This window comes from Podarcis muralis, chromosome 13, assembly GCF_964188315.1.
Source record: "Podarcis muralis chromosome 13, rPodMur119.hap1.1, whole genome shotgun sequence".
Classification (NCBI taxonomy): Eukaryota; Metazoa; Chordata; class Lepidosauria; order Squamata; family Lacertidae; genus Podarcis; species Podarcis muralis.
This window is the reverse complement of record NC_135667.1, coordinates 21,092,795-21,108,900: the sequence shown is the minus strand read 5'-3', so window position 1 is coordinate 21,108,900 and position 16,106 is coordinate 21,092,795. Positions and strand designations below refer to the sequence as shown.

At 46.9% G+C, this 16,106-nt stretch overlaps 1 protein-coding gene and 1 long non-coding RNA gene across 5 annotated transcripts in view; one reads left to right on the top strand and one right to left on the bottom strand.

Moving 5' to 3' along the window:
• Positions 1 to 959: 959 nt before the first annotated feature.
• On the bottom strand, positions 960 to 15,883 carry LOC114582244 (sulfotransferase 1C1-like). 4 transcript variants are annotated; one of them, XM_077917137.1, is made up of 8 exons: positions 15,757 to 15,879; positions 14,838 to 15,015; positions 14,606 to 14,734; positions 14,432 to 14,529; positions 13,023 to 13,149; positions 2,620 to 2,714; positions 1,924 to 2,104; positions 960 to 1,414 (listed from the first exon to the last, which is right to left on the bottom strand). In XM_077917137.1, exons 1-8 carry the CDS (start codon positions 15,763 to 15,765, stop codon positions 1,302 to 1,304), a joined length of 930 nt encoding a protein of 309 aa, XP_077773263.1. In that variant the 5' UTR covers positions 15,766 to 15,879; the 3' UTR covers positions 960 to 1,301. The 4 variants fall into 4 exon arrangements, with proteins under 4 accessions (XP_077773263.1, XP_028558934.2, XP_028558930.2 ...); XM_028703101.2 differs by lacking the exons at positions 13,023 to 13,149; positions 14,432 to 14,529; positions 14,606 to 14,734; positions 14,838 to 15,015; positions 15,757 to 15,879 and adding exons at positions 3,211 to 3,337; positions 3,988 to 4,085; positions 4,179 to 4,307; positions 5,005 to 5,179; positions 5,307 to 5,461; XM_028703097.2 differs by lacking the exons at positions 960 to 1,414; positions 1,924 to 2,104; positions 2,620 to 2,714 and adding exons at positions 7,880 to 8,200; positions 10,321 to 10,501; positions 12,130 to 12,224 and having other exon boundaries at positions 15,757 to 15,883.
• LOC144325092 (uncharacterized) overlaps positions 2,100 to 16,106 on the top strand; it is a 28,943-nt gene continuing 14,936 nt past the window's right edge. The window contains exon 1 of the long non-coding RNA XR_013390384.1: positions 2,100 to 2,374. This is a non-coding gene — a long non-coding RNA (uncharacterized LOC144325092). The remainder of the gene's footprint in view (positions 2,375 to 16,106) is intronic.

Sequence of the window (16,106 nt, the reverse complement as noted above, 5' to 3'; positions counted from 1 at the left end):
GTTGTAAACCGCTCCAATATTTTTTATGGGTGTTTGCTGTTGTGCCACACCTACTGGAGTGAGTAAAATTTAGTTCAGCGTTCCAATATATTGGTCAAATGTCACAGTTCAGGACTGTCAGAAAATGGGGCAGAGGTTCTAGCATTATACTGTATGCAGGAAAACTCACACTGCCCCATCTGAATGCACCCTTCAAGTCCAGGGCACCCTACCCTTTTTTGCCCCCAACATGACTGTTGTCTGCCAGGCGCTCAAAAAGACGAGTGGGACCATTTCCTAAGCAATCCAAAGTTCATGGGTGGAGTCGTATCTCCAACTCTTAACAGGTACTCCTAAATTTTATGTAAGTCTGGTTACATATTACATACATGGAAGGGAGCCAAATGGGCTCTGCCTCTTGAGAAATGTGGATTTTCTGCTTGAAGACTGCCAGAGAAAACAGGAGGCAATGCTTGTCAAAAAACGCAAGGAAGTAGGAAACGTTGCCCACCTTTCTCCATCATGGCCTTATCCTTCAGCAACAGACCGTCTTGCCATTTAGAGGGTTAAAGTGCAGAGAAACAGACTCTGGGCCTCCATATGTTGTTGGACTCCTATTCCTACCAACCCTAGACAGCATTGCCAATGGTGAAGGATGATGGGAGTTGTAGTTCAGCAACATTGGGGGGGGCAGAGGTTCCCCATCCCTGCCCTAAGGCAAGCAGAACAGCCAGAACTCCAGCCTATAGTCTCTTCTTTTGGAAATGAGGATTTGTGGCCAATGCAAATAGCACTTTCAGAGGAGGGGTTATTTGTGTTCTGTAAGGGCTTATTCTCTGAACATGGAGAAAAGCAAGCATGGCAACAGAGCAAACCTGTTTGTTTATTTACTTTGCAAAAGCAAACAAAGGACAGCCACAAATTCTAAAATGGAACAGGAACTGTTAAGTTGTGGGTGAACATATCAGACGACACAGCGATTCTTCAAACAGCTCTTGTTTATTCACAGGCCAGGACAGAACTGAACTGAAGGGTTCAGTCAGCCTGCTTATATAGAGCTCCAGTACAATGTAACTGTAACAATTTTCTAAAACTATCCAATCACTGAACGTCACTTTCGATCCCTTATTTGCATAACTATCTACAGTATCCCCCTGCTGGCCCAGGGTGAGAACTTCAGTACATAACAGGAACCATTCCCACAAAATTCATTTTAGGTAGGCCTTGCTTGCGGCTTCAGTCCTGTATGGTACTGAATGCAGGTCAAGTCAGCACTCCAGGCCTGTTGTTGTGAAAATCCTGATGTGGGGATAGAGGTGCGTTTATATCTCTGTGCGAAAGTTCAGGCCGCTGCCCTTCAGTAACTGAGCGCAGGTGTCATCTAGCCATTCACTCTGAGCCACTGTGAAGTGTTTCTTCCAGTTTCCAACAGTGCCTGCAGGTGGGAAACCAGGTCAGAAAAGAAAAACATTGACAGCCTGGTTTTGCCAGGCGCCTTTCCTAGCAGTCTTGCGTTTCATACTCCGTCTTTATGGGACCCTGAACTTCTGCCACAATTGCAGTTCACTGCAGAGCACCTGGGAAATGTTCCAAAGCAAACACAGCCTGCTGAGTCTTACTGTTACCCTCCTAGCAAGAGCAGAACCACTAGGTAATTTCAGATCCTGGTAATTTAATTGTCTTACAGGGTGGCCTTTTATGTTTGACCTCACCTAGCAAATAACATTTCTCTTCTCCCCAGCCCCCTGTTCCATGCTTGGCAATTGCTTCTACACTTCTGATATTGTCGAACAAGTCAAGAAGCCAAAACCAGTTCCTAACCCCAATAAAAAGAAATAACTTCTGGACTTTGCTTTTGCCCCATTTAGAATGTGATAACACTCCCTCCCCCTCCTGCAGTCTGCAAATTCTCCAGATGGTCCCCTAAGACCTGTTTTCTCTCACCTTTTCTCATGAAGGGTGACACAGTATGGTCCACGAGAGAGGAGGGCAGGGTGCTGTAATTAGCCATCGGGTTTGCTTTCATGCTCTCAAACTTTGTGTGCTCCACAATCTGGTTCAGAACTGATTCTGGCAGTTCTAGGCCCATAAATTGGATCACTTTTCGGATTTCCCGGGCTGGGTCCTAAGGAGAGAAAGACCACATGGGAAGGAGGATTTGACCTGTTAGTGATAGAGAGTTTACCTTAAGGCACCTCCCTGGCTTTAGGGAGGCTGTGTCTCCTACTTAACAGAGGGCAGTCCTCTAGCCGAAAGGCTGCCTGGCCCAAGTCCAGGTGGAAGATGGAGAAGCACAAGAAAGGAGAGCGGGGGCCTTGAAGATGCCCATCAACAGCATCAGAACAGCAGATTGAGCAAACACACAGGCCGCCCGATTACAGTCTTCCTCGCAATGGTGAGTTATAACTGTGTTGCTATTTAAATTACAGTAATTGTTTAAATATTTGCAACTATGCATATACACCAGCAGGTCCACATTGTATGCAAATCAATGTCCTCTTTTTTGTGATGCATGTTGTTTTTTGGAAACGCCTAAGTGCCCCCCTCACATTTGTTTCTTGCTAGACTGCGGCACTGCCGTCAGAAAGGACCGTCTTTGAGATGTGTGTGTGTGAGAGAGAGAGAGAGAGACCTTCTTACCTCTTTCATATCTTCATAAAAGAGGTAGAGGACTGGGTGACGGTCCTTGGCCTCCCACCAACCACGAACATGGTCAGACCAAGAGCCCCAGGCAACTGCAAAAAAAAAAATGGACCAGTAGAAAGTGAACATGGCATCTCAGATTCGTCTCACATCTTCCTCCCTGTGTCCTGATGCACAGACTATAGTTATTTATTATTTTTTAACATTATATTTCTACATCACCCTTCACCCAGGGATCACACAAAAATGCATAACATAGTAAAAAGCAAAAACAATACCCCCTCCCCCGTTTCTACCTAATATCAAGTTAGGAAAGGATATAGTGAGGGGCTTTGTGGATTCACGTAATTTTCTCCTTCTGCGGTACATTTATGTTTCTGTTTATTTTTAAATTTAAAAACTGATCTTCATCCGAAAGGATTGTAGCATAGAGTGCAATAACCACCACTGCACAGGTATCTCAGTAGGCCCGTTCTCATCACATCACTGAAAACTGAGCCCAGGGATCCTGGCCTCTTTCCCTGGCCTTAGGAAGCCTCTTGAGGGTAATGTCTTCTTTCCTCCCATCTCTTCGCCTCCTCCACTCACCCTTCCCAGCAACGAAATTCTCCAGAAACTCATTCCAGGTTCCAGTCTCTGGCATTATCTTGCTCATGTGGTGGAAATAGAAATAGGAGACCACATTGTCCTTGGCATTTCTGGCCACATAAATGACCTGCAGAAATACATCCGAAAGAAAAGATGACAGGGAAGTCCGAGCGCCAGGCCTCTCGCTCACCCTCTCAGCTCCAATCTGTACTCCTCTCATTTTGCCAGCAGTTACCTATGCCTTGCTTTTAAACATTAAATGAAGTGATGGTTCTTAAATGGAAGCCCATGTGATGCGATTTTTATTAAGAATATTATTTGGGTTGGGTTGGAGTGTGCGTGTGTGTGTGTGTGTTAGTTCGTTCGTTCGTTCGTTCGTTCGTTCGTTCGTTGCTCAGTGGAATGAAACAAAAGCAGCCATACCACCAACCCACCAACCACCTCACGTGGATTGTGCTGGTGTTTAATTCCTTTTAATGGAAAGAGGTTATGAAGGCTCAAAGCTGGTCTGGAAGGACAAATTCACACAAGGCCAGCCCACTACTCAAAATATCGAAGTCTAGAAGCTGAAATTATTCCGTGATAAAAGCAAAAGCAAGACAATGATGAGGGCAAAAAGAAGAGACCCGTGCTCTTGAAACATCCTCTCTTTTGGTGACAATTCCACATGATCATGGCTTCGTGCCAGAATATCAAAACAACGGAACTGAGAGATTAACATTGGTTTAGATTAAACCTTGCCCTTTCATCAACCTCACCCTGGTGAATTATCCTGACCTTGCATTTCTGTTCCCAAAAAGAAGCAGGAAGGAGCTGAACCGGGAGGTGACTTTTGAGTATACGTGGAGAGGGCATTAGGTCTGCCTGTTCAACACCTGAAAGAACAGAGGGCACAATCCAGCCTCATGATGATAAGCCTCTACCCTCACCCCTCTCTTCCCCAAAGTTAAACAGTACCCACTACTCACCAGAAACAAAAGGTTTCATAGGAGGCATGTCTATGAAGGGCATCCGCTCATAGATGGGTTTCTGATTACATTTCTCCAGGTCACCTCTATGCTGAACCATGCTCACTATTTGCTGGATCCAGGTGGTCCCTGCCAGAGGAAAGTGGGAAAGCTTAGGAGTTAGTAGTGGAGTGGGAAGAGGAAGCTCTAGGGGGTTAATGGGGGGATGGCAGGGGGTTGGCGAGCAAGCAAGCAGGGGCACAGCCCCTAGTATATTTGCAGGTAGGTATGTTATAGGACCCATGATAGTCTTGTGATTGAAATTTGTTTTGAACTGTCTTTTATGCTGCTGCTCAAATTAAGCACCACCACTATTCAACCAGTGTCCCACCATCCCTATGGGACGCGGGTGGCGCTGTGGGTAAAAGCCTCAGCGCCTAGGGCTTGCCGATCGAAAGGTCGGCGGTTCGAATCCCTGTGGCGGGGTGCGCTCCCGTTGCTCGGTCCCAGCGCCTGCCAACCTAGCAGTTCGAAAGCACAATTAAGTGCAAGTAGATAAATAGGGACCGCTTTCTAGCGGGAAGGTAAACGGCGTTTCCGTGTGCGGCTCTGGCTAGCCAGAGCAGCGATGTCACGCTGGCCACGTGACCCGGAAGTGTCTCCGGACAGCGCTGGCCCCTGGCCTCTTAAGTGAGATGGGCGCACAACCCCAGAGTCTGTCAAGACCGGCCCGTACGGGCAGGGATACCTTTACCTTTACCTTTACCCACCATCCCTTATGTTCCCTTAGTATCTCCCCTCTGCCATGCTCAGTTTTCCTTATTTCTCTCTTTATGAACCCCTTTACCTGCTTTGGGGTAAGTGCAGATGAGAAGATCGTCAGGGCGGGCTTTAAAGCCCTGTATGGTACCCCAGTGCTTGCGTAATGTATTGGGGAAAAGGACCCCTTCAATCTCCTCCAGGGTTGCTCGCTTGGGTTGCGTGAGGTCAAAATCTCCTGGCCCTGATTTAAGATCCATCACCTGGAAGCAAAAGATATTGTAGTCAAATATGACCCACTCCTTGTCCCCGTCCCCCCAAAGAGCTGGTGCTGCTTCCTTTACTTCCTTTTGTAGGGGAGTAGGGGAGTAAAACTTCATGGCCACCTACCAGCTCTCCTCTCTTTTCGGACAGCTGCACTTCTCTCCTTTCTTCTGTCTTCCTCTTGTTTCCTGAAGTTAGTTCCTGACCCAGGAATTGCAAGTTGAGAGAGCAGGGTGTGTGCTTCCTCAGTTGAAGTCTCCTGTATGCTTTGGCTGGGCATCCAGCCAGGACCTTCCCCTAAATTGGCAGTAATTCCCCTAGTTGGCTAAAATTGTGTGAGATAACTCCCTCTCTCTCTCTCTGTCCCATGATACTTTATCAAAGGCACTGGTATGGAACCTCAGTCTCCACCCTAGCTAATTTAACCCCTTAGCATGTGTACACAGGTAGCAAACCCAGGTGTTTCCTGAACAGCCCAGGATAAGCTTTGTCCTACCATATTCCTTCATACCAAGGGAAGGGCCTTCAACCTTTGATCTGCAGTTACTGTACTCAGTTCAGGGCAAGGCATCCTGCAGGTCTAGATAACAAACGTTTACAAATTAGTACTTCCCTGGCTCAAGTCGTGGCTCTCTGGAAGGAATGGGGCAGGAGATGGACCTGGAGGTGATATTTGAGCATGCAGGAAAAGGACATCGCCTCCACTTGTTCCACAACTGCAACTCCAGAGGGTGAACATCCAACCTGGTGCTAAGAAGCCTTTCACACACTCAAACTCTCACCCATTATATAATTGAATCGATACCTATTATTCACCCAAGGGATGGATTTTGGAAGACACGTCTCTGTGAAGGGCATCTGAGCACATTTATGTAGATCTCTTCCTTGTCCTATCAAGTCTACCATTTCCTGAAATCAAGTAGTCCCTGGCATGAGGGTGGTCAGAAGAGGCATAGAGAGTGCGTAATAGTCAGCCAGTGGCCTCATCTCAGTATCCCCCTCCAACTGCTGTCTCTCCCAGAGGGAAGGACTAGACCATGTGAAAAATTAACATAATATTTTAGCTGCAGTCTACTCATTTTCAGCTTTGTATTCTTGTTATTTAAAAAGTGTGCCTAGACATTCCATTGTTGTGCCCATAACCTAGGTTTAAGGTGCCATTTAGCTCCTAGCTTTCATATCTCAGTTTCTAATACTGCCTGTAAACCATATTTTCTTACAGAGAATCCAGGTGTCCTGCCTGATAGTTTGACCTTTGCCCAGGGGCGCAGCGTGAGGGGGTCAGGGGGCCGTAGCCCCAGGCATACAGTTTTGAGGGGGCATGAACCAGGCACCCCTATGCAGGGGTCCCTGTCCCGCCCTGCCTTCCGCCTGGGGTCTCTGGACCCCAAAGCCCAGCCTGGCCTCACTACCACATCCCCTGCCCCCTCACTGAATGGCTACCTGGCCAGTGTCTGGGGGGGGGGCGGGATTCACACACCAAGGGTTGTGTCGGCTAGCTGGGCTCCCCCCTGCATGGGTGGGCCGGTGGTGCAGCATAGACCCACTTGACTCTGGTGGTGAGAGCTGGGCTGGTGCAGCGGGTTCTGTTCACCCTCTGCCCCCTCCCCCCCCCCCCCCGTGGCAGGCGCCCTGGGCACCAGCAAACCATGCAATGCCACTGCTTTGCCCCACTACACGCCACAATAGAAAAGGCTCAACCTTTGTTCAATTTAGAGCAACACTTAAATATCGTTTGCTACTGCCCACCCCGTGGTGTTTTATTGTGGACATGTTCTTGACGCAACAATTGTACATTCCTGGTGGTCTTATTCTGCTTTGTGAGTTGTTCTGTGATGCTTTCCTGGCGACACCACATTATTGCTGTCTGGAGGGCTGACGTATAAGCAGGTGGTGGCAACGAGGGAGAAATAGGACAGGTCACCCATTGTTAGTCGGTTGACGCTGCAAAAACCCCACAGCGCTGCCTTGGAAATGTTTCGTTGCTCAGAGAAGAGAGGAGCATGCAACAGAAATACGTTTGTTTTTCATAAACAAAGACCCTCTGAAGCACAAACTATGCGGGAAAATGTGGGACCCATTTGCAACTGCCCCATTTAAGTCCTAAAACAAGGCGGGGTACAATTTAAAACACCCAAATGCCACGCGGTGAGGCGGTGATCAGTCTCTCCTGCCTCAGCACTGCCTTCCCCCAGCCAGACTCACTTCCAGCATCAGCTGGTGAGGAAAGGACTTTATAGGACCGTGTAGATATGGCGAATGGTGGAGGACAGGTGCCAACAAACCCTTTCCTTGTGATCCTCTGGCATTTGACCTATTCAATTTAGATCTGATGAGGAAAAGCCCCTGCTATTTTAAAGGCTGTGTTCATATTGCTGCCTTAGAACTCAGTGCTTGTCTTCATCAGTGCTTTTCACAGATCCTTCCCCCACCCCCAAGCTGTCCACATCAGCACTGTTTCGTTAGTTTCAGATTCGTTTCTGTTTGTGTACACACTAACGGGGGTTGGGAAGTGGGTAGGAAGGCTCTAGGACCCCATGAGAGCCTCAAGCCCCCTTCCCAAAGTCCTAGCAGGCACCTTGAGGGCTGCGGCGAGGGTGTCAAATGGCCTCGCACAGGGTGGCATATTACCAAGGTCCACCCCTGTTCACACGTTTGCTGGACATGAATTAGGAATGGCTTAAGGACTCCAGTCGGTGTGGAGCTGGTTTAATTATTTATTTCATTAAATTTATACACTGCTTGATTGCAAAACAACAACAACAACCTAAAAGCTGTCTGAGAAACAACACCTCAATCAGTAGTATTGTATAACAAAGAGATTTTCCCTTTATCAATATGGATCTTTTATTCAGCTCCTCTTCAGTCGAAAGACTGGAAGTCTCTCTGTGAGGCATGGAGAGATGCTTACAGCTGTGTGCGGAAGGTCAGGTCGCTGCCCTTTAATAACCGGGCACAGACATGATCTAGCTGTTCACTTTGAGCCACTGTGAAGTGTTCCTTCCAGTTTCCTACAGTGCCTGCAGGTGGGGAAGACAATCCAGAAAAAAATAAGCTGTTTAACATCTCTTCAACCATCTGTTTTCCTATCTTCTTTTCTTTTTCTTTTAACTCAGCAGATTTCAAACTTTCTCCGTTTAGGGAGCCCTTCCTCAACTTAGTAAATCTGCTCAGGAACTCTTGCACAGGATTCTGGGAAGTAGTCTAGGGCAAACCTTTGGCTGATGTGAGGGACTACTGTCCCAATAGTTTCTCTGCCTGAAGTAAAAATCTCCCTCCTGCAAGCTGTACATTTCATTTTGGAGCCGGTGTGTCATCCCCACTTTGGTTATGAATTCACTGTTTGGCCTTGAGCCTTTCACCATCTCTCAGCTCCGGTACTCCAACTGGAAATTAGGAGTGATAAATACTGGCCCACCTTACAGGGTTGTTGTGTGGAGGCAAACATGTTGAAGATTTTACAATCTTAAGTGCATGGTCCTTGTTAACCACTTATACCTGAAAGCAAATTCCTGGCTATTACTTTTTCAGGTGGATTGTGCATCATGGGACAGAACAGTGGTGAGTGATGGGAGCGCTACAATTATCTCCCAACCGTTAAGTTCTACCAGCTGACCGGCTAAGGGAAAGGATCAGCATCCCCCCCCCCTCCCGCAAATGAAGCACAATCCTCATCTCCCTTTTCAACATTCCTGAGTTCAAAATGACTCCCAAAATCTCTGAAGGTAGTCACTTCCAATAGCTATTTCATAATATTGCTGAACTACCCTGAATGCAGGGTAGGGACGCAAGTTAAACCACAGAGCCTAGGACTTGCCGATCAGAAGGTCGGCAGTTCGAATCCCTGTGACGGGGTGAGCTCCCGTTGTTTGGTCCCTGCTCCTGCCAACCTAGCAGTTCGAAAGCACAAAGTGCAAGTAGATAAATAGGTACCGCTCCAGCGGGAAGGTAAACGGCGTTTCCGTGTGCTGCTCTGGTTCGCCAGAAGCGGCTTAGTCATGCTTGCCACATGACCCGGAAGCTGTCTGTGGACAAACGCCGGCTCCCTCGGCCAATAAAGCGAGATGAGCGCCGCAACCCCAGAGTCGGTCACGACTGGACCTAATGGTCAGGGGTCCCTTTACTTTACCCTGAATGCAGGGCGCTAAGTAGCCCCCCCCCCGGGGAGTCAGCCAATGAAAGGGCCACCCCCGCCAAAGTTGATGGGCACTGCCATTCAAAAAGTGTGTGTGTGTCATGCTATGCCATGGGATCAATTATGTGATGCAGGACTTACCTACCCCCCAAATATTTTATACAAGTTGGCACCTGAAATAAGAATATTGAGGGGTCCCTTCAAGGGGTTCAACTTCTTAAGGAAGACTGGACCTTTGGAGAGAGCATACCTTTTAAGGCTCACACTGGTTAGGAAATTCGAGACCAGACCAGGATATAAAAAAGCAAAGCGGCTATAAGCCTAATCTTTATTAAAGCTGTTGCAACAGGGTGCTCACCCCACACGCAGAAGAGAGGAGGAGGACCCCAGACAAAGGTGTGCAAGCCCTTATATAGACTTTGAAATTGCCCACCCTGTAGCTCAAGACCACCCCCCAGATACATCATACCTACAGCACAGAAGGGATGTAGCCCAAGACCACCCCCTTAATACATCAGAGAAGGGGCGGCCTACAACAGAAATCTGAGTGCGTTGTTTTTTCTCCTGTCTGCTAGGTTACTTGACTGGATTACCTGGGGCATCCTGGCCACTCTTTTGTTATGATAACTACTCAACTCCTGAATCCAGGTCACAGGTCACAGGCTCACCCTATTCACATCTTAAATGTGCCCTTGAGACAGGATTTGTGAGCAAAGAGATAATGGGGAGGCTCCCCATTTCCTTCGACCTTGCAGAGAAATATTTGAGGTCAATTTGGAAGAGAGAAAATGGTTTCAGGGCTTTTCTGTGGGTTTCAGACATGTGGTTTACATATTTGTATGTGTTTGCTTGGTACATTTATGAACATCTATTATATATATATAAGACCTTAAAATTCTTATAACACACCCCTGACTGAAAGTGATTGTGCACTGCTTGCTTTCACTGTTGCCCCTATCAGTCCCCTCCCCCCCCCCTCCTGTCAGGTGGGTCTTTGGTTCCCACCTTTTCTCATGAAGGGCGAGATGCTTTGGTCCAGGAAGTCAGAAGAGAAGGTGGTATAATTTGTCATTGGGTTTGTTTTCATGTTCTCAAAATCTGTGTGCTGCACAATCTGGTTGAGAACAGATTCTGGGAGCTCTATTCCCAGGAACTGGGCTACCTTCTGGATTTCCCGGGCTGGATCCTATAGAAAAACAAAGGCAACTGGGAATTATGTTCACATGTGGTGGGGGTGTAAATATGAATTTTTTTTCTGGCAAAGGGTGTTTAAGGAGCTAACACAAATCACTGGGTTAAAGCTGACCAAAAGTCTGGAGGTAGCATTATTATCAATTTACGATGGGGTGGAAGGTTTGCAGGCTACGAAGGACTTACTCACAAATTTATTGACAGCTGCACAAATTATGATAGCTAGGAAATGGAAGGGGCAAGCAGAATATAAAATGGGAGAATGATATAAAGAAGTGTGGAATACAGCTATTAATGATAAATTAACACGTGTCATTAAGGTAAGACAGGGAATATGCAAGAGAAATTATTTCAGGGAGATATGGAAGGTGTTTATAGAATTTGTACTGTTAAAACAGAAAGGGGTAAACTATTGCAAGAGGTGTTGAAATTTTGGGAGGTTGGATTGTTACAATGGAATGGTCTTGGTGGTGTGGTCACATTTTTATTCTTATATATTTAGGATTATTACTTTGTCATCATCATGAAAAAAGAAGAAGCAACAGCAGTTGGAAAAGAAAGAAAGACAAGAGTTGTGATGGGTAGTGTGGCAAATCAGGCTGTGTTCATCTAGAAATCTAGTATTCCTAAATCATCATCAACAGCATCATCATTAAATATTAGTGATTACTACAAATAATAATTCAATTTATATCCCACTTCAACCCAAAGGAGCCAAGGGTGGCAAATACATCAATATTTTTTTCTTAAAAAAAAAAACATTTTAAAAAGCATTCTCCAAACAATTAAAAATGTTCTCAAAGCAGTGATTTCAGGATTGCCCAGAACAGTATCTTTCAGCCATCAAATGCATAAACAGAAATGTTTTTTAAATTCCTCCTGAAAGTCAGTAATGAGGGAAACAGATTCACCTCACTATGGAGGGCATTCCACAGAGAGCTACCACTGAAAAGACCCTGTCATGGGTCAACGCCAACTGGGCAATCTCAGTTGTGAAGTCGTGATCCTGTGAGCAGGGACCGCTGGGTGGGGTCCCTCAGGCAAGTGGTAACAATTAGTCCCCAAAGTGAGAGCATGCGATGGGGATGGCTGGTTGACAGCATTCCCAGCCCCTAAAAACCTTCGAGTTAACCTGCTGTGGGAGGGAGAGAACACGCCGTGTTTTAGACTTGCTGTTTGATGTTCTGTAGCTGGTACCCGAGAAGAAGCCAATAAGGCCTGGTAACCCATTCAGTGCCTGTGTGTGATTGATTAGGAGCTTGGAGGGAAAGTGACCCCCTACTTGACGGTCTCTAGAAGCAGCACCACCAGCATAACCTTTCCCTGATGAAAATAGGGACATCCTGTTCCTATTCCTATTATTTATTTCTCTATGATTCTGTGAATTCTCCTCACCCCCAGGAGTTAACCTGCGAGATGAAATACAGTACATTTTACCACATGATGGAATCTGGCTGCTTATGACTTTGAGTCTGTTATGGGGAAGCTCACTGAACTTGTTTCTTGATCTTTTGGGGCACTGCTGCCAGAAGCCAACGGCGTCAGAATATTTCTTCAAAGCATTTCTAGTGCAAATAAGCTCCTTGGTGGAACCTACAGCCTTATGTGTATGTTGCCTCTTACCTCTTTCACGTCTTCGTAAAAAACGTACAGAATTGGGTGACGTTCTTTGGCCTCCCACCATCCACGAACATGGTTGGCCCATGAGCCGTAGGTCACTAAAAAATAGACCGAAGGGTTAGAGCAGGGGTCAGCAACCTTTTTCGGCTGTGGGCTGGTCTACCATTCCTCAGACCATGTGGTGGGCTATCTATCAGGTATCTGTCCTGTAGCTTCTTGAGAAATACTGTGTTTTCTCCTGATTTGAAAATGTAAGCCACCTCTAAGCTGAAGTGTGACCATTCGTGACAGGTATTGCACATGTATGCATGACAGCTTCATTGAAAAGGATTTGGTGAAGGGTGAAGTTAAGGAGAGCCCAGATAGGTAATGCATATTGGACAAAGACATTCCTGCCCAGTCTCTGGTCTGTATAGCAAGGTAAAAAATGCACATTGAAATGCAGTGGGGGCTAAAAAACTTTGCTGCATTTTAAGTTGCTAAAGTGTGCATAGGTTAAGTCTTCTAATATAGGAAGGGAAATGGGATTATTGGTTGGTACAAAGGATGGAAAGTCAGCAAAATCCTCTGAAGCGAGGGGGCAAGTCGTGTGAACCTGCAAAGTTCTTTGCTGTTGTTTTTCCAGCCATGGGGAAAGTTACACTATGGGGAAGGGGCGGACACAGGTCCGGGCACTATGCTTCACTCTCTAACCCAGGGGTAGGCAACCTAAGGTCCTGCGGCCGGATGTGGCCCAATCGCCTTCTCAATCCGGCCCACGAATGGTCCGGGAATCAGTGTGTTTTTACATGAGTAGAATGTGTCTTTTTATTTAAAATGCATCTCTGGGTTATTTGTGGGGCATAGGAATTTGTTCATCCCCCCCCCCCAAAAAAAAATATACAGTCTCCACTTACCTCCCCCTGCAATGTATTTCTCAATAAACTCTTCCCACGTGCCAGGTTCTGGAAGGAATTTGTTCATGCGGTGAAAGTGAAAGTAGGAGACTGCATTATCCTTGGCATTCCTGGCCACATAAATAATCTGTGGGTCAAGAGAGAACCCAGGAGTCCTAGTCACAAGCCTTTTACTCTGCACTGTTCCAGTCCATACGAATCAGCTCGCCTTCCCGCTTTTTGTAGTGCTCAGTTCTTTTGCAGAACAGTTCTAGGCGTGTTTACTCAGAAATAAGTCCCCGTGAACTGAATGAGAATTACAGCCAGGTAAGTATGTTTAAATCTACAACAAAGCCATATTGAAGACACAAACTCGGCTTGACCACACCACTATGAGTGAGGAGCAGGAGTTGCATTGACGGCAGTGAGGCACTCTGCTAATGCTCAGAGGCACTCCTTGTATCTCACATATCCTGAAGCAGAATCTGGCACTGCAAACAGGCTTAATGCAGGATCAGATTAAGCTTGCAGTCTGAACATGTTTAGAGGCATCCTCTTTTTATTTTAGCTTTACATTTTCCAGGCAGTGGTTCAGCTAGGTAATTTTAGACCCTACAGACATACAGTAATGATCTAAGGAAGCTCCTTAAGACGCTCATATGTATCACTTCAGTTGCAATGCATACAACTGAGCATTTCTCCCCATGACAACGACCATTCCATGCTTCACATTTTCTGTACTGTCTTCCTGATAACGTCAGTAGACAAAAACAGCTTGCCAACCTTCAGATCGGCTGCTCCCTAGCTGCACCACTGGTCCCAAGGCAGAAGGGGTGTAGCTCAGCAGTGGAGCATCTTCCTTGCGTACAACTTTCAATTCCTGGCGTCTCCAGGTAGGTCTGGGAGTGACCACTATTTGAAACCCTGGATATAGGCTGCTAGTCAGTGTGGATTGTCACAGAAAAAATATATCACCAAGGACAAGCGCTCCACAATAAGGAGTATAGGCAAGCAGTCAAATATAGACATAGACTTTTTCTTTACAATCACTTGTGTATTTGATAGAAGTAACATCAACTCATACGTCAAGACCCGGACGCTGTTGTACAGCTCGATGATTAAGCCCCTTAGTGAAAAGAAATGCTGAGTTTACCGGAACAGCATTTGTCTGCTTGTCTATACTGCACTCCTTCTTGTAGAGCACTTGTCCTTGGTGATATATTTTTCTGCTACTTTGCCTTGTGCTATTATATCACCACCCTTTGTATTGTCTGTCGAAGTCAGTGTGGACAGCAAGTGGACTTGGTAGACCAATGGTCTGAATAAGGCAGCTTCCGACATTTCTAAGGTTGAGCCCGGAAATTGAAATTGAAACCCAGGGTGAAATGTCGGCTCTATTGAGCCATCTACATCGCCCAACTTGTTCTGACCTTGCAGTTTTGCTTCCAGAAGGAAGGCGGCAGCAGCTGGATTGGGAGGTGGGATTTGATCGTGCGTGGAGAGGGCATTCCTGCCGCCACATCCAAGCCTGCAAAAGCAGAGGGTGACTTACAACCTTGTGCTGAGAGAGTCTTTGCCCTTCCTATTCTCTCCCTGTTACTCACCTGAGGGTACGGGCTCTGGGGGAAACAGGTCTATGAAGGGGTTCCGTAGGTAGATTGGCACCTGAGCGTATTTCTGGGGGTCTCCTCCTTGCTGGATCATGTACACAATTTCCTGCATCCATGTAGTCCCTGCCAGTGAGGTGTGGATAGCAACAAAGAAAATCTGCTTAGGCTGAAGCCAGTAGCCCTTGGTCTCCCCTTTCCCATCCCCATGTGATTTCTCTCCATTTACCAGCTTTGGGGTAAGTGCAGATGAGAAGATCGTCAGGGCGTGCTTGGAAGCCTTTCAGTTGATCCCAGTTCTCTTCCATTTCTCTGAGCAAAGGGACTCCCTCAACTTCCACCAGCATTGGACGACGCTCGGACTTCAGGTCAAGACCTTCCAGCTCAGATTCGAGACCCATCGCCTGCTAGTGGAGCAACAGGAATAATATAGTGCGGTCATTTCAAGAGGGGCTTGTTCCCCACAGCAGCCCTGGAATCAAAGGCATCTCTCCTAGCCAGACTCCAGCCAGCTTGCCCGAGATGCATCCCAGCCATTTTCGCCCCCTTCTTCTTCCTAGGACACCTTGCTCTCAATACAGTGGTACCTCAGGTTACAGACGCTTCAGGTTACAGACTCCATTAACCCAGAAATAGTACCTCAGGTTAAGAACTTTGCTTCAGGATGGGAACAGAAATCGCGCGGCGGCAGCGGGAGGCCCCATTAGCTAAAGTGGTACCTCAGGTTAAGAACAGTTTCAGGTTAAGAACGGACCTCCAGAACGAATTACATTCTTAACCCAAAGTACCACTGTACTCTCTTTTCCTGACACCTCAAACACAAACCCCATCACCATGGCAACCTCTGTCTGTCCTGGTCCAAGCATTCCTCTCAGGTGGGCCATCAACACCTTTTGTCATGTCTAATATCCCAGGTGAGGTCCTGGTTTGGAAAGGAAGCTTAGCCTGTATTTTTCCACTGGCCTGCAAACTTCCCTTCAACTAATCAAAAATCTTACCATTGTTAATGTATGGGGTTTAGCTACCCCCCAAATCGTGTCGTACTTTACTGCTTATCCCCACTCTCCTTCAGCACCTGCTCTCCTTCAGCACCACTTACTGAGCCTGGAAGAAGAAAACTTGCTTCACTCGTTACTCCAGTTACGAACCTTGGTCATTCTTTACTTTCTTTCCCCTGTCTCTCTTCTCCTGCCTCCGAAAGAAATTGCACTGTACAGGACCTGCCTGAGGTGTGTCTGCTTATATGACAGAGTCCAGAGGGGTGAGGAGGGAGGTGCTTCTGATTGCTGTTTTTCTCATGCCCAGGCATCCAGCCAAGAGCCATGACTCTAGGAGAGTGTTGACTATAGGAGTGTGTCCTTGTGGATTAAAGTTGGGGGGAGGGGGAATCAGAGCAGGATTTGGGGGCAGACACATAGCTGTCAACCTTCCCTTTTTTTGCGGGAAATTCCCTTATTCCAGCGCCGTTTCCCGCTGCTTCCCGCTGCTATCCCGGATT